The sequence below is a fragment of the Coturnix japonica genome, chromosome 17 (assembly GCF_001577835.2).
Source record: "Coturnix japonica isolate 7356 chromosome 17, Coturnix japonica 2.1, whole genome shotgun sequence".
NCBI classification, from domain to species: domain Eukaryota; kingdom Metazoa; phylum Chordata; class Aves; order Galliformes; family Phasianidae; genus Coturnix; species Coturnix japonica.
In genome coordinates, this window is record NC_029532.1 from 5160643 (window position 1) to 5186151 (window position 25509).

The 25509-nt window shown below is 42.9% G+C and overlaps 1 protein-coding gene across 2 annotated transcripts in view; it reads right to left on the minus strand.

Annotated features, from left to right (window-relative positions):
* DDX31 (DEAD-box helicase 31) overlaps positions 1 to 25509 on the minus strand; it is a 42332-nt gene that overhangs the window by 12977 nt on the left and 3846 nt on the right. For both annotated transcript variants that reach the window (XM_015879292.2, XM_015879291.2), the window contains exons 7-17: positions 25142 to 25186; positions 23579 to 23620; positions 22039 to 22103; positions 21125 to 21244; positions 20644 to 20750; positions 19792 to 20027; positions 19321 to 19497; positions 17138 to 17197; positions 11188 to 11238; positions 9567 to 9706; positions 4719 to 4800 (exon numbers count right to left, since the gene is read on the minus strand). In XM_015879292.2, the coding sequence (XP_015734778.1) occupies positions 4719 to 4800; positions 9567 to 9706; positions 11188 to 11238; positions 17138 to 17197; positions 19321 to 19497; positions 19792 to 20027; positions 20644 to 20750; positions 21125 to 21244; positions 22039 to 22103; positions 23579 to 23620; positions 25142 to 25186 (1125 nt within the window). The remainder of the gene's footprint in view (positions 1 to 4718; positions 4801 to 9566; positions 9707 to 11187; positions 11239 to 17137; positions 17198 to 19320; positions 19498 to 19791; positions 20028 to 20643; positions 20751 to 21124; positions 21245 to 22038; positions 22104 to 23578; positions 23621 to 25141; positions 25187 to 25509) is intronic.

Here is a 25509-nt window from a genome sequence, read left to right on the forward strand (position 1 = left end):
AGAAATGGAGAGCAAACACTGCAGGGAGCAAGTCATTACTGGGAGGAGGAAAGAGGTTGGCTCTGTTTCTGAACTATCAAGGCAGATAGAGGAAATGTGGACAAGGAGAAAACATCTTTGATGGCAAACTGACAGCAAAGCACAAAGCCAAGCACCCATGGATGTGAACCTCCCTCAAGAAAGGACCACAACTCTCAAAAGCTACTCAGGAACCAGCATCCAAGCTGGAGCACTTGACCCAAGGCAGAAATCTGATACTGGTTAACTCCTCATCTTCCTCCCCAGCATAACTAATGCTCCTTAACCCCTCCAACCCCCCTCTGCCCTGCTGTGAGTCCAGGGGAGCCACATCATGCTGACTAAGAACCCTGGGGACTGTGGAAGCCAGGCAATGCTGCTGACACCCTATGCAAAAAGCTCTGCTGACCCAGATCTGCTGCTCTGTATTCTAACAGAAAACCCACTCAGAGAAAGACCCCAGGTGCAGTTCAAAGTCCCTGCATAGCGCCTTCCTTGGAACTTGAGATCCCACAGCTCGCAGCCACTGCATCGTCCTCCAGCGAAACAAACACATATGGGGTACAGAATTCCTGCTCTCCTACTGCCTGAACTACCTGTACCTCCAGCAAAGTCAACACTGGTGTTTTAAGGCCATGCAAGAGCCTCCCAGGTTGCCAGTCTCTCCCTCCATCTCCCAGCGTACTGCAGAGATGGCCAATACAGACTGTTTCATTGTCATCTTTTGGTTTGACTTAACACACTCCTATTAATCAGCTGAGACAGCCTCCAGTCGAGGGGCCTCTGTAAGGCTTTAATAAACTACAAGTAGTGCTGCCTTCTCCAAGTGGACACTCGTCATTGTGACTAACAAGTTTCCATTGACGTGAAACATAAAACTTTCTCCCACCCGCCCGCTCCTCCTAGCCCCCATCACTTTTCTTTTGTTAAGCCTCCTGGCAGCACAAAGTGTCACCTTCCCAGCGTTTTTTAATATGAATGTGAAATTAGTGAGGTTTGCCCTTTCCCCTGGCGGACAGAATCCTCTGTTATTAAAAAGTAAAGCACTTTAATAATGAAAACTTTTTCTCTTTTTCCTGTGTTTTAACTGTTTAAAATTAATGAGAAGGGCATAACGGTTGTCAAAGCGATATTGAAAGCCGGGTAGCCTGGACCGAATAAGCACGAAAATCCCTCCAGAGTGTTAAATAAACAGTGCTTCAGCCCCTTCTGAATCCCTCTGTTGGTTATTGTATACATTCTGTAACAGCACTCAGAATAGATCTGAGCACCAGGGAGGCAGAAAGGTTTCAGAATTCCAATAAAGGCCTCAAATTAAAGACAGCCTGGTGCGAATTCCAGGAGAAAATTAAAGAGACCTCAAGCTTAAGTGACAGGTGACTTGCTTCTGTGTCACAACTGTCAGGGGATTTAGTGATAATATGGCAATATATTACAAAGGACTTTTCTTATTCCCCCCTTTAGGTTTCAAAATGAGGCATCTCTTCTTCCTGGTGCTGGGGGAAAAAAAAAAAAGTAAGACAAAAATGAGGGATAAAGAACTAGGTGCATAATTTCCAAAGTGTGAGGTCAGTCCAAGAGAAATAAATGAAAAAAGCAAATGGCAGGAAACATAATGTACTCAGAAAACAGCTTCTCCCCTCCTCCCATCCCCACCTTGTCTTTTATCCCCTTCAGCCCCTTGAGACAGATCTCATTTTAAAATTGCCCCCTAATGGGCATGAAAAAAAAACCAAACCCGTGTTTGATTCCTGCCTTCCAGGGAGGTTCATCTTAAAAAATAATGTAAAAATAACTTAAATAAATAAATAAATCTACATTTAAAATTGTCTCAGAGACGAACAGAAAATAAAACCAGTGTCTGGACAGATCAAACAGAGCAGTGCTACTGGAAGCGTACTGGAAGCCATCCCCTATGCTTTACAAGCTTTAATCCTGCTTGTGTCCTGGTTCAGGTGAGCAGGACAATGAACTTGAGACCCTTACACCCTTTCTGAGGACCAAAAGATAAAAGCCTACCCCAGAGGTCTGCCTGATCTACTCTACACATAGATGACTTCTTCACATCCATTAAGAAATAAGCATTATTGTCATTATGGAGAACTAGTAGGATAGAAGAGCTTTTCTAGCCTGTACATGCTTGGAATGAACCTATTCTGGCAGATCCCTAACCACTAGCATAACCTGCAATCAATAACAGCATCTATCATCTCTAAGAAGAAAAAGGCCTGGCCATAACGTGACTTAACCAGCTCAGGACACTGGGGGACCTCCCCACAGCTATGCACACTTACCTCTTTCAGAAGAAACTTGTGATTATAAAGACTGCAGCTTTCAGGTTTGAGAGGTGAGGGTAAGAACTGAAAGTCTCTTACTTCATTAGGAGGGTTTGTTAATGGCAGAAAGGACAGAAACTCAATAAAACCAGGCTGAGGTGGAGAAATTCTCTTTCTTAAAGCAGGAAAGGAAAAAAAAAAAAGCAGCCCCAAACCCTGGCTCTAACATCTCCTGCTTCCATTATACTTCAAAACAAAATGAAGGATTTTGTTTTAATAACAACTTTTTACTAACCTCCACACACCTCCTCCAGAACTCACCAAGTCCCCCTGCCCCCCTCGATAAAAGTTGAAAGATCAAATTTATTCTCTTTGTAGGCAGGTGAACATTCACACACCCAGACATAGCCACATATATATTTTATACACCTAAATATAAAATATACATTTTACAGGCACTTCAGCTTGCTCCCTGGCTGCACACAGAAGCCCAAAAAAATGCATGTTCCAACGGGCTTCTTGTAATGGACTTCAGTTGAGGCAACGAGAACCGAAGAGCATCATAATGAGATTCCTGTGTGCACAACTATAATATATACATGACTCAATGCACGGAGGGCTGATAAGCAAAGCTAACTCTCAAATGGTAACATCACAAATAGATCAGGTTCAGCTCCTTGTAACAAGTCCTCCATCTCTCTCTGTCCTCTGCAGTGTCTGTTGTGTCCCCAGCTTACTCTGCTGCCTTTACAGTAAACTTAGGGAATTTAGTAGAGATTAACCTTCATTAAAACTTGGTAACGTGTCCCTGCAACAGCTGAGGAAGCATCAGACTTCTAACAGAACCTCTGATGGGAACAAAATAAAACTCAAACATCCTTGATTGCATTTAGTATATTTTTCAAGTAATTCCTCAAGAAGCCTATTGACCTGCTGCAACCTCATCCCCATTAAACTGCAGAGATTTCTTCGCCATGAGCTATTTCTCACTCCCAATTCTGTAAGATTCTGAGTCATATTAAAAATTGGTAATTCTTTATTTTTGAGTTCCCACAGCAGGCACAGCCAGAGCGGATCTATTACAGCTCCATGCAGTCAACAGCAAAATACCATTCACTTTGAAGGTGGAGGGAAGAGAGAAGTTCAATCCTACTTTTGATAGCAGGTGAAAGGAACCAGCTCCTTCTGTTTATGTACAGCACCTGGCATAACAGGGCATGCCAAGGCAGCAGTGCCCAGCAAAAATAAATCCAGAGCAACAACTGTTTTCCAAATATATTTTGTTGTTGTTGTTTGTGCATTCTTTTGTTTTTGTTTTGAGAACATTAGGAGAGGCAGAAGATGAGTATTTAAGTCAGAATATTTGACACTTAAATGTGCAGAGTATGGTACAATTTGAAAGCATGCTAGAAATACCAATCCTATCAGTCCTGCTACAACCAGGCTTACTAGCCAGATAAGGACACCAAATAATTAACGAAGCACATCTATCTCTCTATGTGTTTGTTGAACCAGCTAACAGACCATATCAGAACCATGTTCCAAACATTTAAAACATACAATATATTGTGATTTTAGTGAAAAGGTAAGAGCTTGAAATTAAGCTGTATCTTATAGTAGCTACAGATGGAGCTCTCTGTGAAATGAAGGAAAAAGGAGCATCTTTCAAAAGCATGTCTACCAAAAACACCACAGTTCTTAACAGTCTCCTGCAGGAAATGAGAATGCACTGGACAGGCTGTAGGCTCACGTATGTTAAAGCAGAAAGAACAAACAGGCAAAACCACAGCAAGAGGAAAGAAAAAAAAGCATTCTGCATCATGCTTGAAGCATCCTTGACTTCCATTCAAAATGAAAGTTCTTCAAGGATTTAATTGCACAGAATGCAGAAAACACCTCAGCCATTAATTGCAGATGACTGAATGCTGTGAATTAGCAAACTGATCACAGACCCAAAGTTTGCAGAAGTCAATGAAAAGATGACTGTCAGCCCAGCAAGCTTTGTTTCAGGCTCCAAGTAAATACAGGTAATAATTAAAAAGCCTACACAGCACATCACCAAATACATTTTGCTCATTTCTATGAAACAATTTTATGTTATTTGCCATCTCCAACAGCTTTAGTGCAGAAAAGTCGAGGAGAAGAGAAGCACTGTGGGGAAAAAAAAATAAAGCTTTTGCAGCCGGAAAGCTTTACTGTCTGCTACAAAATATTTGCTGAAGAGTTAGGAAGAACCGGTTTTTGGACAGCAGGTTAAAGATTGGACAGTTGTGACGTAAGGCAATTCTATGATTGTTTGCATTGCCTGACGTGATGGACATAGCAACCATCACACCGCAAAGATGGAAGCTAAGGGAGGAATATTTATGATGTTTAACTGGTAAATGAAAATGGTAGCAATTCCAAATCAGCTGAATAACTCACCTTGCTTCCTGGTCTGTGCAGCCTGAAGCGATCATCTTTCATCAGACTGGATAATACCTTCTCCATCTTTATCTCTGAGACACTGAGGCAGCAAAGACAAAAAAACAAAAAAACCCAATGAAACACAACTGCAATTTATTCTGCTTTAAAAAAAATAGTGAATAAAAAACTAAAGACTGGTAATGGATGGACGGCAAGGTGGGAGATGATACTCAACCCTCATCCAAAGAAACAAAGTGTTAATGGGGAAAAAAAACAGGATCAAAAGGAACTTCTCCTATGAAGCCAACTCTCACTCGGTTTCCTTCCACACAGTCGCATCATACCCCACTTCCACAAGAGCTTATGTCACTCCAACCTTTTGCTCCATTGCAGAACTCACAGCCCAGAAACACTCTTCCTGATGGACCTACTCTCACATTCACTCACAGCTTCCAAAGGTACTTCTGATACCAAACAGGCAGTTTGATTTTCTTTTCCATTCTGAGGACTTGCCCTCATTCTCCCCTGGCAGAAGTGTAAAACCAAAGCCCTGCATGTTAGGGACTTAAAACACTTCTTATCCTATTTCTTCTTCTGCTTTTTAAATAAAGGCGACTCAGTCAGCTATCCCAAGCCATGTTTCACACTGGGCATTTATTTCCATTCTGTTAACTCACATTCTTCCTGTAGCTTCAACCAGATGATTTATTCCCTAGTCCTGCTTGCAAGACACTGCTGGCCCACTGCTATGGCCTAGATACCAACAAATCTTAAAAACCAGCTTCATTTTAAAGCATGCAAGTGGTCCCATCCAGAGATGTACATAAAGGAGACTTGATATTCTTCGTCCTCCTTAACACTGTCTTGCGGGGCACACACACACCAGGTGATACAACACAGGAACAGCTGTGCAGCTTCAGGCAATTAATATTACGGCCACATCCAAACCGGGCCTCATTTCCAAGGGAATTATTTGGATAATAAAAGTTGAAGTTTGTGGGTCCAAATTTTCAAGTCGTTGCATTTCAGCAGTGAGCAAAGGTCATCTCTAAAAAAGAGATTCGTTCTCTTTATATACCAGAGTAAATCATAAATACTGCACAGAAGCCAAGGAGTTCATTGGGGTTTACTAAAGGGTAAGGAAGAGATAAATCTTGGGGGCCCAGCACTCCTCAGATTCCCACATCTCACACGGACAAACAGATGCAGGCGGTTTCTGAAAGGAGGCACTGATTCTACGAAGTACAGAAACAAACTGTACCAACAAGGATCTTCCCTTTCTCTTCACTCGGAGATCTCAAAACTCCTGGTAAGGAGGAATGAATAATTCTTTGCCATGTTCTGTATTACAACAGAATACTGTGTCCTTTCCACTTAAAGCAACAAATACCTTTATCCTGCAACCTGCACTCCCAGCCTCCACTGAGTCATCATCACAATGTAAGCATAGGAAAAGAGATGGTCTGCAGGTAGAGTCACTCAGCCTCAGAGGTACGGGCCAACACGGCCATAAGATATTCTACACAGGAGAGGAGCCCCATCTCTGCACAGCTGGGACTCTCAGTACACAGATTCCTCCACAGGGGATGCAGAGAGGGATGGGGGAGAGATAGGGAGAAAGGGAAATGGAGCATAAAATGACAACTGAGGGTTTCAGTTTGTTTTTGAGAAGTGTAACAGTAAATTAAAACATAAACGGCAAGCGCTTAAGCAAGCGAAAAGCGTTCCTCCCCATCCCCCAAGGTTTCTTTGACACAGCTATGAATGAAAACGTCAAACCTTTGACATTGATTTGTCTGATATGTCACCCCCTCGCCGATCCTCCCCTCTCGCGGCGCGCTGCCAGCTCGCAGCCTAACAGATATGTGAACTTGGTTCTCAGCGGGGAGCAGCATGTGAGGGGAGCAGGGGAGGGGGAGCACAACGTGGAGAAGGGAGAGAAATGACTCGTGCCTTCACGGTGATGCTCTCTCCTTTATAAATTAGTTAGGTTGCCGTTAGGAGATAAAGAAATTATCTGATAGCTGTCGAGGCCGGCGCTGCTAGATTGCAGTTGAAGGAGCTAAAAGAGACATAAGCGGAAAAAAAGAGAGAAAAAACAAAAAGTAAACCTCGCTGACTTTCTGCTGTTTCTTGGCTCTTCCCTGTAGAGGGAAATGTGATAATTATGCTGAGACAGAGCATTTTCTAGCCTAACCTTTAAAAAAAATAAAGAAAAACAGGTAAACGCACACAAAACATCAGCGTGCATGTGTGTGTTGTTAGACAGAGGAGCCACAACTTCAAGCCACATAAAGACTGAAAAGAAAGTTACAGAGGCACACAGCTTCCTTGAGACCCATTGGGAATTACTGATCTCAGCAGAGCCAAAGTGAGATCGTTTTGGCAAAGGCTAATGCTGCTTTTCCACAGTGGAAGCCAAGGAGAGGCTTCAGGTACTGGTGAAAATTAATTGCGAGCGATTTCCAATTTCAAAGGCAGTCATCCCTAATTCCGAAGTGGATTTTCATCCAGGAACAAAGCCACGTCTGCTCTCATTACTTCCGACTCTCAACACTTCTGGACTTACTCCCATGCATGCTGGGGTGGGTGGAGGGGTTTAAGAAAAACTCTAGGTCAGATCCTCACCTCCTGTATATCAGTGTGGCACCACTCATTTACACCAGCTGAAGATGGCGGGGACCTGCCTCACGCTTTGTCTTCTTAGAAATACATATTTTATGAAGTATTTACATTTCAATAAGCCTCGTGGGAATTTCATTTATAAAAGGAAAAAAATAATAATAATAATTAAAAAACAATTTACAACGCAGACCAGAGCCCAACACGGAACAACAGGCTAAGAATTAAAAGCAACACAAATTCCTGTAACTTGTGCAGCCCAGGTTAGAAGCTGCAAAGACCCAGGATAAAGGGAAAACACTCTCAGTGCTGAAGAGGATCGGTGAGAGCCCAACACACGCTGTCTTTCAGCCTCACACTGAATTAAATTGTCAGGATTATCACCATAATGCTCTGTTTATGAAGAGTAACGGCAATTTGTGCTGATGGCACTCGCTGCCTTTAGCTTCGAGCTGCCTTCCCGCATCTTCTCTGTAATTCATCAGCTCTCTTCTTGCCGCTGTCCCTTCTCACACCGTGCATTGCTACGTAGGAAGAACAGAGGACGCATGACTGCAAACAGGCCGAATCGCCCACCCATGCCAATTAGACACTGATTTTCTTACATCTGAAGACAGAGGTCAAAGGCAGAGAAATCACACTCCTTTTTTTTCCGGCAGTCCCTTATCTCCAGGGCAGCAAGTTTTATGAAGAACATAAAACAAACAAGAGAAGACAATCCCTGGAGTTGTTTGGACGTACTGATTTGAGAAGCAGAGAAAAAAAATATTCACATAAAGCTCTCCTTACACACCGAGCACAGTCTTCTAGATTGCTGAAGAACGGTGGCCAGCTCAACAACAGGTCTTCTCAGCAGATCTAATTAGCAGCATGAGTGAGTGACACTGCTTCTTAAACTTATAAGAAAAAAATCCAACAAAATTGGATAAAAGCATTAACAATTAAAAAAAGAAAAGGAAATTTTCCTCTCCTTCCTCCAATCCCTTCCCAAATATTATAAAATGAAAAAATACAACTTTCTACTTGGAGTTAAAAATTCACAATTATGTGGGATTTCACCTTTAAATGTCAGTGCTGTTTGTTACATGAAAAAAAACCCTGTCAGCTTAGCCCTCCATGTCTTGCTGGTGTCTGCTTAATAGATAGTTACCTGGGATGATGGATGGCTCTTTGTTAGACCACTAAATGGCTCGCAGCCTAGAATAAGCCCGTATTTACTGCCAACATTTGTTTGTTTCAAGGATGCAAAACCAAATTCGACTCCAAGCAGCTCCACCCGACATAAACCCAACAAATAAAAGAGAACTAATCTGTACATGAGTTTACAGGACTCCATCAACACTACAACAACACTAAAGGGACTCTATTCAGCTGCTGCTCTGAAATGCCAGGGACAGCAATGCAGGAAAACAAGAGGAGTTGCATCTCCAGTTGCCTGCTGGGGAGGCTTGGGACCTGGTAGTGTTCTCTGCTAGCAATACTGAAGGTTTTTTTATCCCCACAAAGGGACCACTGTGCGAGGAGACCTGGACTGAAATCTCATAGCCTGTCAGCCATCGAGTAGCAGCATGAAGAGCAGTCAGCTCCTTCACCAGCCTGGCTTGCTCTCCTTACTGCCTGTTCCCAAGTCCTGGCCACAGCCAGTGTGAGAGAAGCATTCTCAGCCAGCCTGGAAACACACCCTGCTTTTGGTCTGCTGAGTCCCCCCCAGCCCTTTGCCTTCCAGGACCATACTGGGCAAGCACCACTTGCAGAAACCTCTTCTATTTTTGCCACAAGGCACTCGCACAACATATCTGGGCCAATTACCTGCTAGATATGACCCACAGCTCCCCAGCTATTTCTCTGCCGGATCTTTCCTGAAGAGAAAGCACAATCTCTGACAATATGGTGCTATGCAGGCAGATGGCCAGCTAGCATTTGACAGGCTCATTTGACTTGTGATCTCCGCATAGCCACAACTTGAACCCAGAGCCACAGAGATAACAACCAAGCTCAAAGCATCTCCAACTCCCATCTTCTCTGTGCCCCTCACACACACACACACTTGCTCACACAATCTGCCAGCCGGATGATTTTCCACATGCATCCCCATCTCCATTTGCCAATCTTGGGGCTGGTTCCGGATCATAAGAATTAATAAATTCTTATTAAAACCTGCACGAGCTACAGTCCCGCTGAAAGTGCCACGGAAGGTTAATTAGCAAGGATGAGCTGAAACTTTTGTTCACGTTTCTGACTCACTTAATCTTGTGAGAAGCCAGCAAGCTGACATATTCTGCCTCCGAAGGCACCAGGACAAGCAGGCTGTTCCCGTGACAGCCAATCCGAGCCGTCCTCCCGATCCGGTGGATGTATTCCGCAGGTGAAGCTGGAGCGTTATACTTCAAAAAGGGAACATGAGAAGGGAAGGGAGGAATTAACAGAACACAGCATGTTAATTATAAACGAGACACTCAGTCTGCTCAGCTGAAACAAAGGGGATCTCAGCAAAACCCACCTGCTGTACCTCCCTCAGAATCAGTCTGTTTATCAAGAGCCCATTGGACTCATCGCTGTAACCATCACTCAACCCCCTCAGCCACAGCAGTTTTTTGACATGTGAATGTGACACATTGGCCAACTTTCAGATAATAGGACAGTTTTCCCCATCTCGGTGTCTCTCTTTGCCTTTTACATTTTATTTCTATACAGGCACATCAGGAATCTGTTTGCTTCTCCCTCTCAAAAAAAATAATTCTCACTAAATCCCCCAAGCAACCAAAGCCCAGCAGTACCCATACAGAGTGGGGTGCCACCTGCACCACATTTAGAAGAAAAGCCGTGCAATTAAATATGGCAAACCTAAATTTAGCTACGTTTCTGGTTGTGATTAAAGCAAATCATAGGTAGTTACTGGATAGCAGGAACCTAAGAGAGATGTGATATTAAGTCCCTTGGGCAGCATATAATACAGGTAGCAGTTGTCTTTCCGTCTATGACTGTGAGACCAAACTGAGATGCTGCTTAAAGGCCCCCACCCAACCCCAGTATAACATTGCCTCTCATTTACTTGACTGAGGAAATGCCCAGCTATTTGCAAGATCTGATAAAGGGTGACATATTTCCCTCCCTTTAGCCTCCCCCAGTTCTTTCCCCCCTCCTTTCCTAGAAAAATGAACATGCACAGAGATACTGCTTAGAAATGAGCCCTCAGCAGTTTAACTGGAAAAAAACCAACAACCAAAGCCTACTCTAGTGTTTATACCTGTGCCCTCTGGCAAAGTTTCTACTGGCTAGAGGTGTGAGTAAGATGCTGTGAGCAATCTAATTGCTCCCTGCAGGTCCCTGCTCTTGGACACAGCTCTCAGGACAGCTGAGATTTCGCCTTCTGGACACACAGAAGTCTCCCAGGGCTTGAGGTAATTTGCACTGTGTTCTAACACTGGCAACTATATCTTTGGTAAATTTTATTAATATACAGATCAGGGAATTAAAGACTTTACTTCCCCAGCCTTCTCTGACCAGCTAGCTGCTACAGAATCACTCATCTTTAAGAACGCTAAATTAAAATCAAATTTGTTACTTGAAGGGATGGGGTAGAAATTAAAAGGTTGTTTCACCAATGCGTTGTGCCCTGTTCTTTTTACCCACGTGACACTTGATATATGAGGATCTCTAAACCATTTTTCCCCAATTCAAATAACCTTTCCTTTAATTATCAATCTTCTACAAAAATGAAATCTGCTTCATGCACCCAGATTCCTCTTTGAAGGAAGGAGGCTTCAGCATAAGGACCAGCCAACTGCAGAACGAGGGTCTGGACTGGAAAGGGAGTTCATCTAAGCAGGACTGCGCTTAATATATACATACACAGCAAACCTACCTGCACAATCCACGTGACTTGAGGCAGGTCCAGTCCACGAGCCGCGACGTCCTTTAAAATGAACAAGGAAATTACCAAGTAAAAATGCTTCGCAGATCTCAGCAAATTAAGAACTCTGCAGGGACTGTGATTATGCTGGGAAACAACTGGCTACACATTTTATGTGCCTGTTTTTGGGTGAGATGGGCTGAAGGTCAAAACTACTGAAGATCTTTGAATACAAGGGAGGCTGTTATCAGGTTAACACAGTTAAAAGCATTCCACTACCTTGGGCCAAAGCTTGGAGTCTTTCAGGAGAGCAGTGTTGAATTTCAGCAGTTTGCTACAGTGGCTTTACATTACATCAGAGAGTCAATGACTTTAATGGTACACCTTTGGTTCTTCAGCTTGTTTCACTGATGAAACAGACCTGCTTGTAGCACATAACCACCCAAACAATGAGAGAGGCAGAATTAAACCCCTGGAAGTTAATACTGCTGTGCTAACTTCTCTTCCTGCAAGAACTATAACCAGTCTGCTAATGATAAAAAGGAAAACAGCCACAAAATGAATGATCAGTGATCCTAGGCCTGGAGTAGAACATCCAAAAGTGCACTGTTCTCTGCCAAGAACTAATTCATCATTTCCTAAGTGATGATATGAAGCTGAGGAGCAGAAGACTTGCAGGTCACCTGGTGCTGTGATTAAAAAATAAAAGGCCAACAAAGAATTTAGTGTAATCCACAGGAAACTGAAGGACAACTCAAGGGGAGGGGACTTCAGCCATGCCTCAGATTTTCATCAGTCTGGCTTTAATTTGGAGAAACAAAACTCAGCCCTGAAGAAAACAGTCTGAAGTGACTGTCAGGCACATGGTTTGATGTGCCAGCTGGTGAGCAAACCCATCAACTTGGAGAAGGGCTTGAGTGAGACCCTTTAGTTATCTGCAGACAATGCAGCTCAAAAATATACCCGTCAGAGAGGAAACAGTTTAAATATTGTTCAAAATGGAGAGAGAGTGCAAGCGTGCTTCAATCTCCCTACTTGATGCTCTGTTCATTAGTAATGTCCTCACATACTCCTTGGATTTTACATTCACCACGCGCAGTAACAGAGCAGGTGTGCAGATTTAACTCTGTTAGGTAATGTTTTGGAACACATGTATCTTTTAGCTAGTCGCAAAATAGAATATATTAAGAATGTAAGCAGGAGCTTAATGTACTAAAAATGTGTCAGCCACCCACTGAAGTGTTTTCATGCGACTCCCACACACGTTAAGAGACGAGGAAGCTGATGTTTTGGCAGCAAAGGCCTTTCCATAAGCACTAGCCAGGCTGCTTTGTGGCTCCAACTGCAGTAAAGGAGGAGACAGTTTCCACAGCGCCCACTCTGAAATAATATGCACTTCCACTCCAACACGCTCATTAAGAAACGACTTGTTCCCAGAGTCAGATGAACAGATGTACAAAAAGCCATTTAAAGAGGCTGGAGAAAATAAATCAAGAGAAGTCAGGGAACGTGTACAGCAGTTACCAGGATAACAAGATTATGAACTCTATAGCACAATCAGACAGGAGTGCTGACGTCTGATTCTGCTGGTTCTGCTATGTACTTCCATGCTGACAAGTCTTTGGTCTTTTCCTGTTCTGTGTTCTTTCTCATACCTAGCAGTCTAGGAAAGGCTGTAGCTGAGCAGAGGGCTCTGACCTTGGGACAAGGGCAGCTTACCTGAGACATGCAGATAACCGTGGTATCCCTACAAGCATTCATCTCCTACACACGCACAACTGCAGAGAAAGGGACCACCCCTCTTATCCACCAGGACCATTTCCCTCCTCTTCTAAGATACCTTTTCTCAACTGCAACCACTGCTGCAGACAGCATCATTCCCATACACATTTTCCAAAGGAAGCAGAGAAGTTGAAAGGTTAACCAAAATCATGATAAAGAGCCAGGTACATTTCAGGAGGAGGCTCTTTCCCATCTTTCAGCCTTGCATTCGCTACTGCTTTCAAAATGCCACCAACTCCATTCAGCTGTTACTGACATGTATCAGCAGCTATTCTCTTGGGGTTTAACTTGGCTTTCTTTCAGAAGTATCTTGGGATTTACTGGTAATTGGAGTGTTTTGCAAACTCTCAAAGATTTCTCAATATCAGTCCACCTGCGTCTCCTGGAGCTCCCTTTTCACAAAGACCCTGGTAGGCAGCAGCAGGGTAGAATTAGGATAAAAAGTTGGAGATGATTTGCCTTCCTCTGCCGAGCTTCTTGCTTTTCACATCTTTAGAAAAACACTTTTGGGTCATTGTACCAGGAAAGAGAATACAGCTCAAACAACAATTATCCTGTTTTACCAGCACTACATTTGTTTCCTGCACGTTTACCATCACTACATTTATTTCCTGCACTGAAACACTAACGTGCTGCCAATGCTCTTTCAAGAAGCCTGACAGATTCCCAGTTCACTACTTTCACTTCTTCCCCATTGCCCCAAACATTATCCCTCCCATATATTTATCATACCACCATTCCTTAATAACCGGGAAATGAAGACTATGACACCTGATTGATGACATCACTACCTTTTCCTTTCAATGGGCAGTGAGAAGGAGAACTAAATGCCCATCTCACAGGAGCAAAGAGAAAGAAACAACTCCAGCATGATTTTGAAGAAAATGCCAAAGCTAACCAAATAATAACCTAAAGCCTTAACCACATACCTGGCCTGATCCCAACTGCAAATCACAGAATGGCATAATTTAAAAGTCCAGCCTACCTGAAGACTCACACACATGCTGAAATTCCTTCTCCTAACAATTCACATCAGCAGCCCATCCTCATGGTACGTGGCAGAGGTGGTGAGGGAGAGAGAGGGGTTGGATGCAAGGAAACAAAGGGCAAAAACCCCATACAGAGAGCAAAGTGCATTGCTGCAGAATATCAGAAACAGCAGAGCCACAAAACTTCTGCAGTGGCCTTCGTTTGCTCACAATCTAATTAGGGCAAAGGAAATTGCTAAAGTTGCTTTTGAAAGACACTCAATGGTGAGGTCTTGAAGGCCCTGAGCTTGACAATTGGCTGCCTACATGAGGCCTAGAAGTACAGATGGAAGGCAGCTTGCTCAGGTGCCAGGCTGTCAGTTGGATTAAAATGACTCATTTATTTACCAAAGAACCTCACAAAGTGCTTTAGCTAACAGGCAGAGAGGACCTAACGGCTCTCCAAGCTGGGGAAGAAGCTCTCGCGCCTTCCCGGCCTGCCAAAAGTCATTACTGCCGAGTGTGGAAAGCCATCAGCAGGGTAGAGACCCCCGTCGGCAGGGTGACAGATTGGGCTGCGTAATCAGAGGAGGAAGGAGAGAGCACAGAAGCTGTCAGAGGCGAAAGCTCTTGGCTGGGGCCGCCAGAAAACTGGCAAGATGAGTTAGCGTGACTGAGTAAACAGCAAACAATCTCCAAATGATCTTTCCTCTCTCCCTGGAAGAGATGAACTTGTTTAAAAGGCACATCCCAAAGGAAGCCGCAAAGAACTTCAGTGAAGGAGAGAGAAATAAATCTGGATGAGACCCTCTGAGATATACAGCCCTTCTTTATCTTCTTGTCTGCAGAAAATATTTCATGGACTATACTAATATACATATGACATAGAGCAAATTAATAAAAGGAACAGCAGGTCCCATTGCTTACTGGAGCGGAAAGATGGGTGGAGAACATGGCATAAGGGACAAGGGAAGGACAGTAACATTATTTGTGCTGCTCTTTTGTGAGCCAAGTTTCAAAATGTTGAGGGCACAAAACGTGGTTTTGCAGCGAAGCGAACAGAACCCACTGCACATTTTTTGCTGATATGAATAAAAGCATCAAAAAAAAGCAATGCCCTCAGGGGCAGGAGGTGGTCACAGAGCCTGGCTGCCCTTTGGACATCTGCGTTGGGGAGGCACCTGTAATGTGGGACTAGTGCAAAGCCTATCTCTATATTAAGGCGTCCATATGGTCCCCATTACTGTGGTAACAGGCCACCTCCTGGTTTCAATGCATTTGTCCTCCCAACATCTCTGTAAGATAGAAGAGTGCTACTATCCCCATCTTACAGATGGGGAACTGAAACGCAGAGATTATTCTGGACCTAGACGTACAACTTTCCGTACTTAACATGCTAACCATGTGCCAGCTGAGCCATAGTAACTGTAACTGTCAGGATTTGCATCCCCTGCCTTGCAGTAAATGCAAAGTAGCTCAGACTGCAAAATGAAGAAGGGTTATGATAAATGCATCACCTTACACTACTCTCTTCGCTGCAATCGAAGCTAATACACATTAACTCCCACTTACGACAGGTCAGGAGCAAACACGCCACCATCATCACTCAGTTGACACGTGGCTACCTGCCTTGTCATCACCATTCCACATCCACTTGTATGGAGTCTGTGGCATGGCAGGAAATCAAGCCACATCTCCAGTGTCTCAAGAGGGGAATCCCATCCACTGAGATTTCTTTATCTAACTTATTTTTCTTCCTACCCTGCCATCAGCTGTATGTTTCCTGCCATATTTTTCCTGCCACAGGCTGCATTTCCACACCAAATTGCCCTACCCAGGGACTGTTATCCCAATGAAAGACGTAAGAGTGTTTGCAATAATTCTATTTTATATTTGTCTAAAACTGAACATTCAGCATCTCCGTGAACTCCTTACAGAGAAATTTCAGTATCAAAATAAGTCCTTGAAATTTCTCAGTTACAGATAGAGCGTGCAAGAAGGATAGCACAGTTTACCTATTTAGTATACAGCATTTACCATATGCTACTTATCTTCAGAATACTTTATTTGCACCAGTGAACTAGTAAGCTTGGTATGGTCCTCACCTGAGACACTTAAGTATTATCTCCAGATACAGGAAAATCAAGTAACAGTTACACTTACGAATGGCAAAGATACATTTTGACCTTGATCAATTCGTTGTAAAGCCTTTATATAGAAGAGGAGCAGGTAATACATATATCTTTACAGGTGATACAAAATACAGTTTGGCAATGTTAAGTCAAATGCTCCTATATACGTGGCAGTCCCAGTTCAGAACTGGGCACATAAAAATAAGAAAAACAACTAGCCCCCATTCTCTGAAAAAAAAATAAATTGTAACTAGTTTCCTTTAAGAACAATGTACTGTAAGAACAGGAGTCATTTCAGAGCTAGAGAGGGTTTCTCAGCTCTAATTACTCCCGATCGCTGTAATTTACAAGTTTGCAGTGGGTAGAAATCGCCAAGATTCACACATTTTCAGATCAACAGCTGCCACTATTAGAGAGCAAATCGTGCAGCCTTCTGCACCACTGCAGCAGGCTAACTGTGGCACCGACAGGTCAGAAACGGAAAGTAGAAGGTGCCACCGTAACACAAGGGTGCCAGCAAACTTCAGTAGAGGACAAGAATTTCTCCCTCAGCACCCGTGAAGGAAGCTTGAAGGGCAAACCATGGAGAGCAGCAGAGCATGTGCATTTCTAATGACACCATTCTCTGGTAGGGCTTCCCTTCCATCCCTGCAGGTTTTCGTTTTTAACCTTGGGGTAGTCATTAAGAAGGAAAATATCACACCACATCCAATTTACCTGGCAGTTACGGGGCATGCTACAAATTAGGATTGCTTTCTATTGACTGCACACAGAGGGCAAGGTTCCAGCTTCAAATGAACAGATTTTTGCAGACATACGGCCATGCAACATACTCAGAGGCTGTTGTATAAGACACACATTTTTTTCTGCATATGGTGCCCTACTGCAAAAGATCATGCAATAGTTTGCAAAGAGGGCACCAGCCCTTATTTAACATGTGAGATGCAGAAAAAGGAGATGACCTTCCTCAAGGTCAGGCAGTGAGATGGAATTACAGTCCAGTGCCAAGTCCTCTGTTCTACCATTAGATTACCAGGCAGGCCCATTAGCAAGGTGCTGCAAAGGGACTAAGATACTTACAGTGCAAAGTAAGATGCCGGTATTGGATTTTAGGAACTCCTGGAAGACCTCTGTTCTTTCCTAGAGGATTAGAACAGAAGAAATGAATAATATGTATGCACATCACAATCAACCTCAAAGCAAATTAGCTAGAGTAACAGCTATGCCCATTTCAACCTCTCTCGTGCCTAGCTTCAAGAGCAGTCAGGCTCAAATGAAAAAGTATGGTACAGATGCATGGTCAGGACGGCACAAGGGGGCAAACCCAAATGCTCTTGATCAAATCAGATCATTAAGTCCTGAAGATGCTCAGCTGCACATGAGAACCATTGGATAAGTTTCCAAAGCAACAGGACAAGGGAAAGGAGACCTTGGTCAGAAACTCCTGGGCTGAGTCAAGGAGGAGGTGGGCTCCCAGCCTTTGAGGCAGCCTCCATAGAGCTCCCTGGGCGCCCTCCCGTGGCCCCAGCAATGAGGAGGGCCCTTGCACCCATAAGGGCCACCCCATGGGCTCCTGAAAACCCGGACTGATGACACTGAGATGGGACCCAAAAATCAGCTCCAAAGCTGTATCCCCATCTCTAGTCTGTAACAACACGATTCCTGCTACTCCACTTCTAAACTGAGGTCAGTCTCCAAGATAAGGCTGCCCACAGTCCCAGACACCATGCTGCCCTGCCAAGAGTCCCATGTGACATCACAGACATATTTGCTGTCACATCAGTCAACCTCTGACAACCAGTAATTGAAGGCCTCAACAGCATTTGGTCTTCACATTTGCCAGTAACACCTATTCAGCTGTTTTTGTCCACCCCAGCTGTAAGAAACAACTGTACGCTCACCCTTCTTTGATCTTACTTCATTTACTCTTGTCCTTTCCAGAGCTCAGACTGTCTCTGGCTTCTAACATACCATTCCCATCTTCTTCCTGTGCCCTTTTCCTCTTTCTTCCAAAATATCCTCACCCTCCATGTTCCAACCTTTCCTCCTAAGAGTTAGGGGCTAAGTGAACAGCCTGCTACGTTGATGATACAGAAACAGCTTTACACACTTGACTCCCAGCTAGACTTATTGTTCTAGGAAAGAAGGGAAACTTGGGCCTTGCTGACATGCTGAACCCTCTGCTGACAAAAATTAAAGAAGAGAGCACGCTGTATCTTGTTGACAATGACAGCAGCCGTGCTCAGCAGTACCATATGGGATCCACAATTTAGCTCCATTAATGCTCTTAATTTGAAGACATCAAGCACTAATTACACACTGGGTACTAAAAAGGCAAAACCCTTCCCCTGGTGCCAGCTACTTAGTGGTGTTCTGTTGCCTTAACAGCTGGTCAGGGTAGAGTTGGGCCAGACCAGGCCTGCTCACTCGCTCAGACAGGCAGGTTGAGGAAAGGCCAGAATGCAGGGACAGCAAAGCACATGTTTCTGGTCTCCACAGGATGGGAATGAGTGAGAAAAACAATGGCTCTTCACCTCTTGCTTCATCAGAAAAGCTCTATTCATTTACCATCTCTGCTGTGCAGCTCAGAGTGGAGCAGCAGCTCTCTCTATCACAGGCTAAGGGCAAGATCAGGGGCTGAAGTTTCAAGGGAGCTCCCTCAGTTATTGAGAAAAACACTGCAGTGACAGCTTATTTGGTGCTCTTTTGGCCTCTCAGCTCCCTGCAGCAAACTCCAAATTCATCATCCAGGCCCGCCCTGCTAAAATCCATTTATTTTGGGGTAATCATCATTATCTTGCTATTATTCCAGCCCAGCGAAATGAGTAGCCTGTCAAACACTGTTCTCTAAAATCAATGCCAAACTACTCCATTCTCATCTAATAGGGGTCAACTTATCATGTAGTAACATTTTGGGGCTTGGATGAAGTTTGCCTCTGGCATCAAAAGTCTTTCTTGACTGCATGAAAAAGAAGCATGGATACATAAATGGTTTAAGGATGCCCACTGGGAATACTGAACGGCTACCTCAGCCTGCTGAAATAGTTCCTCTTTCCTCTTCAGCTTTTTAGGATATAGCTACCAAAGTACTTTTCAGAAGTAGGACAATATCCTTATTCTCATTAGCAGATGGAAGAGTGAGGCCCCTAGAGGTGAAATGATTCGCTGTCCTCTCTTCTGCCCTCCTCCCAAAAATAACCACAAAATAAATCACACTGAATAAGGAACAAAACTGCGTATCCTGCCATTTTGATAATGCTTACTTCCTGTCCCATGTTGCCATGCAGTCGTAGAAACTGTAATTGCACAGAGGAGACAGATGAACGTTTCGGTTGTTCAGAGTCCAGCTCTCCTGAAAGGACATTAACAAGGAGCTCGTAGTGGAATTCCACTTGTTCACAACTGGAGAAAAAGATGATCATCTTATGTTGCTTTTCATACTGCAAGAAAACAAGAAAATTGCACTTAACCATTTCCCGCAGGCCTCTCCCAGCTCCAAGACCTCAGGGCATCTACCTGAGTTCCTCTTCTGTAGATACAATTACCCAGAAATATCCATTAAGGAGTCTGAAACCAAAGGCTAAGCCACTGAAGAAATTACCTCACTGTCAGCATGAAAGACATAAGTTCACAGCTTTATATGTAATCCATGCTAACCCTGACAGACTAAGAGATGTAGGAGCTGAAATGAGCAAAAGGCCACTTAATAACATAAATGCAAACAAGAGTCTCACCTTGCATTTCTCTAGGATAAAAGCTGCTAATGTGACAAGCCTCAATTTGCTGGGAACCATCACGAAATACTGCTTAAGCTTCTCTGGAACAGCAAAGTTTTCCTGGTCCATAGAGTTTGAGGAACTATTAGCTTCTTTTTCTGTTTGTAACACTGGTTTGAGACTCTTTCGGATTTCATCTGCTATGGAAATTCTGATGGGATCATTCAAACTGATATCAGCCAACCGTGTTACTCCTAAACAACAGGAAATGAAAAATACATGAGGCTCAATCTGGTGTGCTGCTGGGGAAGGTGATCATACAACAATGCAATTCCAGTGAAAAACAGCAAAGGGCAATGAACACGTAATGCTTCAAATACAGAGAGAGCACTTACACAAACTTCAGATTTTTTGGCCTTATCCAAACATAATTGCTGTGGACTTCACCAAAAGCGTCACAAGACCCTACTCCAGCTAACTGTGTTACTTTGCATTTACCAAGAGCATAAGAGTCACTTGGCCTGGCTCAATTCCACCCTCAGCAATTAACTGTAAGATACAGAGCAAACAACACAGCAACTGTCCTGCCCTCTACTTAGTTTTTTTTTGCCTTAGCTCATAGGTAAGGAAAGAAATAACATTAAAAAACAAACAGTGCTTGCCAGGTTCGTGGCTCTGGAACATGTGTGACATATACATAAACACACTGACAGAAATTCCAGTAACAAAGAAGCGTCATAAACCCCATAAAATCAATAGGCATTATTCCACTTCTGCAAAGAGCTTCTTGCTGGGCTGTAAGACTCAAATACTTTGCAGTTCCCTGTGAATTTTTCAGCTAAACAAGATGACCATCTCTCTGTAACCTACCTTCAGTGAGTGTGGCTGAGAGCAGGACGTTCTGACGCGTCTCCCCCTCAGCATTTAAAGCATTAAGTATCACAGTTACATCCTTCTCAAAGCCCAGGTCCAGGATCCTACAAAAGCAACAGAAATGACAAAAGATGCTGTAAGGAAGGAATGAGAAGGAAGTCTTAAGCCTACATAATCCAATTAAAAACAGCAGAAATGCTAGAGCTGAACAGATCTTTGGCCCATCTAGCTTTACGCCTCGTCTTCAGGTATTGCCAGAGTCAGATATGTCAGAAGACACAGAGAATCTCTGTTGTTGAATAACAGTAGAGTAATCTGTCCAGACAGGACATTTCTTCCTAATCTCAGGCATCTGCTGCTTGACCGAGGCCACTGAGCATGAACGGTTTGAAGATATTCAATATTTTTTAATGCATTATCCATGTAGATGCAGGAGGTAACTTCATTCTTTTCTGTACCTAATCACCTGTAAGTTTACCTGTCTGCTTCATCAATGATCAGCCACTGAATGCGACGGAAATGAATACATTTAGTGGACTTGATGTGATCAACCAGGCGACCAGGAGTTGAAATAAGGATATTTATCCCCTTCCGTAATCTGATTTAAAAAGAAAAAAAGAACAAACAAAAACAAAACCACAAAATAAATAAAGAGAAAAACTGACACAGATCAGCAGAAACTCTGGAATAGGACCCTGGAATGATGAACTGGAACCTAAAGAGGAAAAATCATCACCATAGTAAGATGAGAACAGTACTTTCTTAATGTTAAAAACTGGAATTCCTTGCACAGCCCACTTTCACCTTTAGTCATCACTGATATTCACAGCAGTGCATTCAGTGATACAGACAAGGTGGAAAGAAACATCAGTAATATTAAAACCGCTAAAGAATGCAAGCCAGGTTTTCCTTCAAATCGAGTATGTTTTACTGTCAAGAGTAAACTTCCTTCTGTGTATATGCTTATACATAGACAAATGAAAACTCCATTCTGGATTACTGGCTTACAGTTCAATTTTTGAAAAGGGAAAAGAAAGATTTTTAACACCAGGAAATCTCTTCTCCAGAAACCAATTTCCCCCGTAACAAATACTACAGGCTGCACTTGGTGGTAAGCAAATATAAGTGTTTGTCAGAAGAGAAATAATACTGACACAGGAGATCATCTTCTCAGAAGGCTCATCAACACTTTAGAGATAGATTCAACCGAGGAAAGCGAATGTTTCCTGCTGACCCAGCCACTGTATCTGTATAAGATCCAGGGGGATCACAGCTAGAACCAAACCCACAACTCCCTTGCTCAGTAAGAAAAGCACTCCAAAGAAGAGCAACAGATAAAAAGGCTGGAAAGCAGAAGAACCCAAATTGCAATTTAAGAAGTTGGTTTCCTACCTGGCTTTTTCTGATTTTCTCTTTTCTCCCCCCATAAGCACTCCAGGCACAATCCAGGTAAATGGCTACAGAAAGGAAAACCAAGAGCAACATAGGTTCTTCTTCATAAAGAAAACAGAGCCTAATAAAAAAGTTATTCTTCTTGGCAAAAAGAGAAAAGACAGGGCTGGCAGCAGAGCGTGCCTGATTTGATCTAACGGATACAATCTACATGCACTATCTCACCCACAGCTAAATATCAATGGCACCTCTAGTTCTAGGCATGTAACTTACTCCCTACATTGTCTGGGAAGATAGAAGTGAAATCATCTTTGCACCACTTCCACACACATAATAATATTTCTTTTCCTTCTCCCCATGAAGTCTAAATGTTCAAAGACAAGCTACATTGCTATTTCTTCATCTTGCCTTTAAGCAATATCCTCCTGCGGCCAAGGAAGACTTAAGAAAGACACAGGATCTATGAAGTTTATTTGTATGTACACAGCCCTACAGGCACACAGTCACCATGTCTACACATAAAATGTCAGTCTCATTGATACTAGCAGGAGTTTTTGCCATTTACTTTAATGAGGCCCAGCTCTTCATCAAATCCAGCACTGCCCAATATTTACAGGGGAGATAATCAAAGCACAGGGCTGTCATTGCCTCGCTTGAGAAGAACTGCAGGACAGACACAGAGCACAGCTTGTAAGGATTGCACAAATGCGTGACCGGTCAATAAGTTTAAGTTTGCATGGGTCACTGCTTGCCAAAAATACTCCAACAAAACAGTTTCTAACAAAAAGCGCTCCTTTGGAAGGCTTAAAATAAGAAGGATGTCCAAGCAAGATCCATACAATATCATCTCTGCCAAAAAGAGATCAACTGGTTTTCTCTCTTGGTAATTACCCAAGAAAATTACACTCTTCAGTTGTCTAGTCAGATCACGATCTAAATCTCCTGATTTGGGTCACAATGGCAATTGATAGTTATGACATATTATATGTAACCAAGCAAAAAAATCAGAGGGGAGAGGGGCAGCAATCAGACTTCATAGCTGAAGGCCATCTTCAATTGCTTGAGGTCATGAAAGAACACTACTGCCCAGTATTGAAAGATCCCAATTCCACAACAAGAGACAGCTCAACACAACTTGTAACTACTATGAAACACTGAAGTACTTTAAACCTCACCACGAAACAACCAAATACTAATTCCAGCATTAAAAAAGATATGGAAAGTCCATAATTATTTCAAGGAAAACCAGAAGACAGAGTGGGAATATGGATGAGATAAACCATTTAGATACGTTCTAACCCCACTGTAAGACATTTTGCCTCAGCAAAAAGGAACACATCACCATTTAATGACTTCTAAAAGCCTTCTGACTTCTCCAGCTTTTCAACTGGCAAAATAACTTCTACTCCCCATCCGAAACCCATCAGCCCAGTAAATATCAGTAAAATGGATTGTGTCATTGTAAGCACTTCCAAGATGATCCAAGGAAAAAGAAAACAACACAACCAAACAAAAAAACAACAGGGAATTGAATTGTTACCTTGAGTAGCTTCTGTATCGTATCAAAAGTCTGGAGTGCAAGCTGAGGAAATCAACATAAAAAAGTGAGTTCTGAGAAAGCCTGCTAATGGACACTAAGTCCCATTTTAGGCTCAAAACAATCTGTAAAATAACACAGTCACATCTATTTCCAGAATCCTAAATCCATCCTTGATTAGTGTTGTTGTTTGTTTTAATTAATTGCCTATTACCTTGAATAATTCTATTATACTTGCACCTGTTCAAAAACCTCTCTATTGGTTCAGGTTTACAAGGCAGCTCTGAGGACTACACAGACATCTGCTGGCCTCTGTGAATGCCCCAGGGAGAAAATAAGTTGGAGGTACAGAAGATTTTGCTCTGCTGGAGGAGTAAAAAGGAAAGTTCTACAACTCCTGGAAGAAAATCACTACAAAAAGGAAATGCAGAGCCCAGAGGTTAAAACAAGTTGTCTTCTAGCAGTCAGGAAAGGCCACATTATTCCCTCCCCTGCGCATGGAGTGATCACACTGCTGGATCTTACTATCCCTTCATTTCCCAGTAAGGACAACAGAGATGGGTCACACAAAGCTTGCAAGTCACCCAAAATTTGGATTAAGAAACATTTCACCATTGTGCTCCATGTGCTGCCCAATAGATGGTCACACCACAGCAACAAGGAAGACTGAGAATGGCAGTGGTGGCACTGACTCACTCACGGAACACCAGTAAGTGACCAGGGCTTAGTTATGGGTGAAAAGCTTTTTTAAATGCTCTGACCTTTGCCAAGCTTTCAAGAAAGACCATTGCCTCCAACAGAAAGTAAAAGTGACACCAACTGCAATTACAAGTTATCTGCGTAAGTGCACTTAATTGAAGCTCTTTAAACAAGCTTTAAACATGAGCAGTTCCCTACGTGCTTAGTATTCATGGAGCACCCTAGCAAGGCAGTGAGCTTACTGCAGTAAAATTTTAAAATAGCTTCAGATCCTTCTCCTTACGTGGAACTGAGGTGAGATATTGCACTGCAGGCTGTATGAAATACTGGGACCCAAACTGGATACCTGTAATCAATTCTCCATGTTGAAGTTATTATTATTTCATGCACAAAAAGAAATAGGTTGATACCTTCCTCTGAAATTGCCTTAGCAATTGCAAATCATATAAATCAGACAGAAGACAGTTCAGAGGAGAAACCAACTGTTCATAGCCTCATCTTCTGCATTCACTTATGTATTTGAAAGAGAGGCTTTAAAAACAATGTGTTTGTATAAACTTATGCATGCACAAAGCTAATTTCAATGGCTTTACTAACAACCCCTGCATGAGTTGGACAAGCTTCTCCTTCCCATGCACTGAACTAGGAAGTTTCTCCAGTTTAACTGCAAGGAAAACCTTAGAGATTTCTTCCAACATATTTCAGCATGGCAGCAAGCAAAAGTGCCAACACACATCCAGAGAGTAAACTTGATTTCTGTGAGGGCAAAAGGACAAATGCTTCCTAAGAGTTTTTAGGCTCTTGCGGATCCACATCTGCCCTACATTCAAACTCTCAATGAGACTGAAAGGAAAAGGTGTCACCTACCTCCCTTGTTGGGACTAACACCAGCGCATAAGGCCCATCACTTCGCTGCAAACAGAGAAGACTACTAAGAAGAACACAGTGCTAATACACATGGCATTTCCACTATTAACATCTAATAGCTGACAAAGCAAATTCTAGTGGGTTTTAGTACAAGCTTGTACACCACAGTTTGAGGTATTCCCCTCCCCTTTAAAAAAGAAATAAAAAATAAATATTTTTTCCAATCTCAGTACCTTACTGCCACCTCTTCTCTGCTCTGACACCCACCCACAGTCATACCCAACATTTTACTCCACATACAGGAATTTATTCCATTACATCCATTTATTCCATGGGCTGGAGTATAGGTATACTATATATGCAGTATA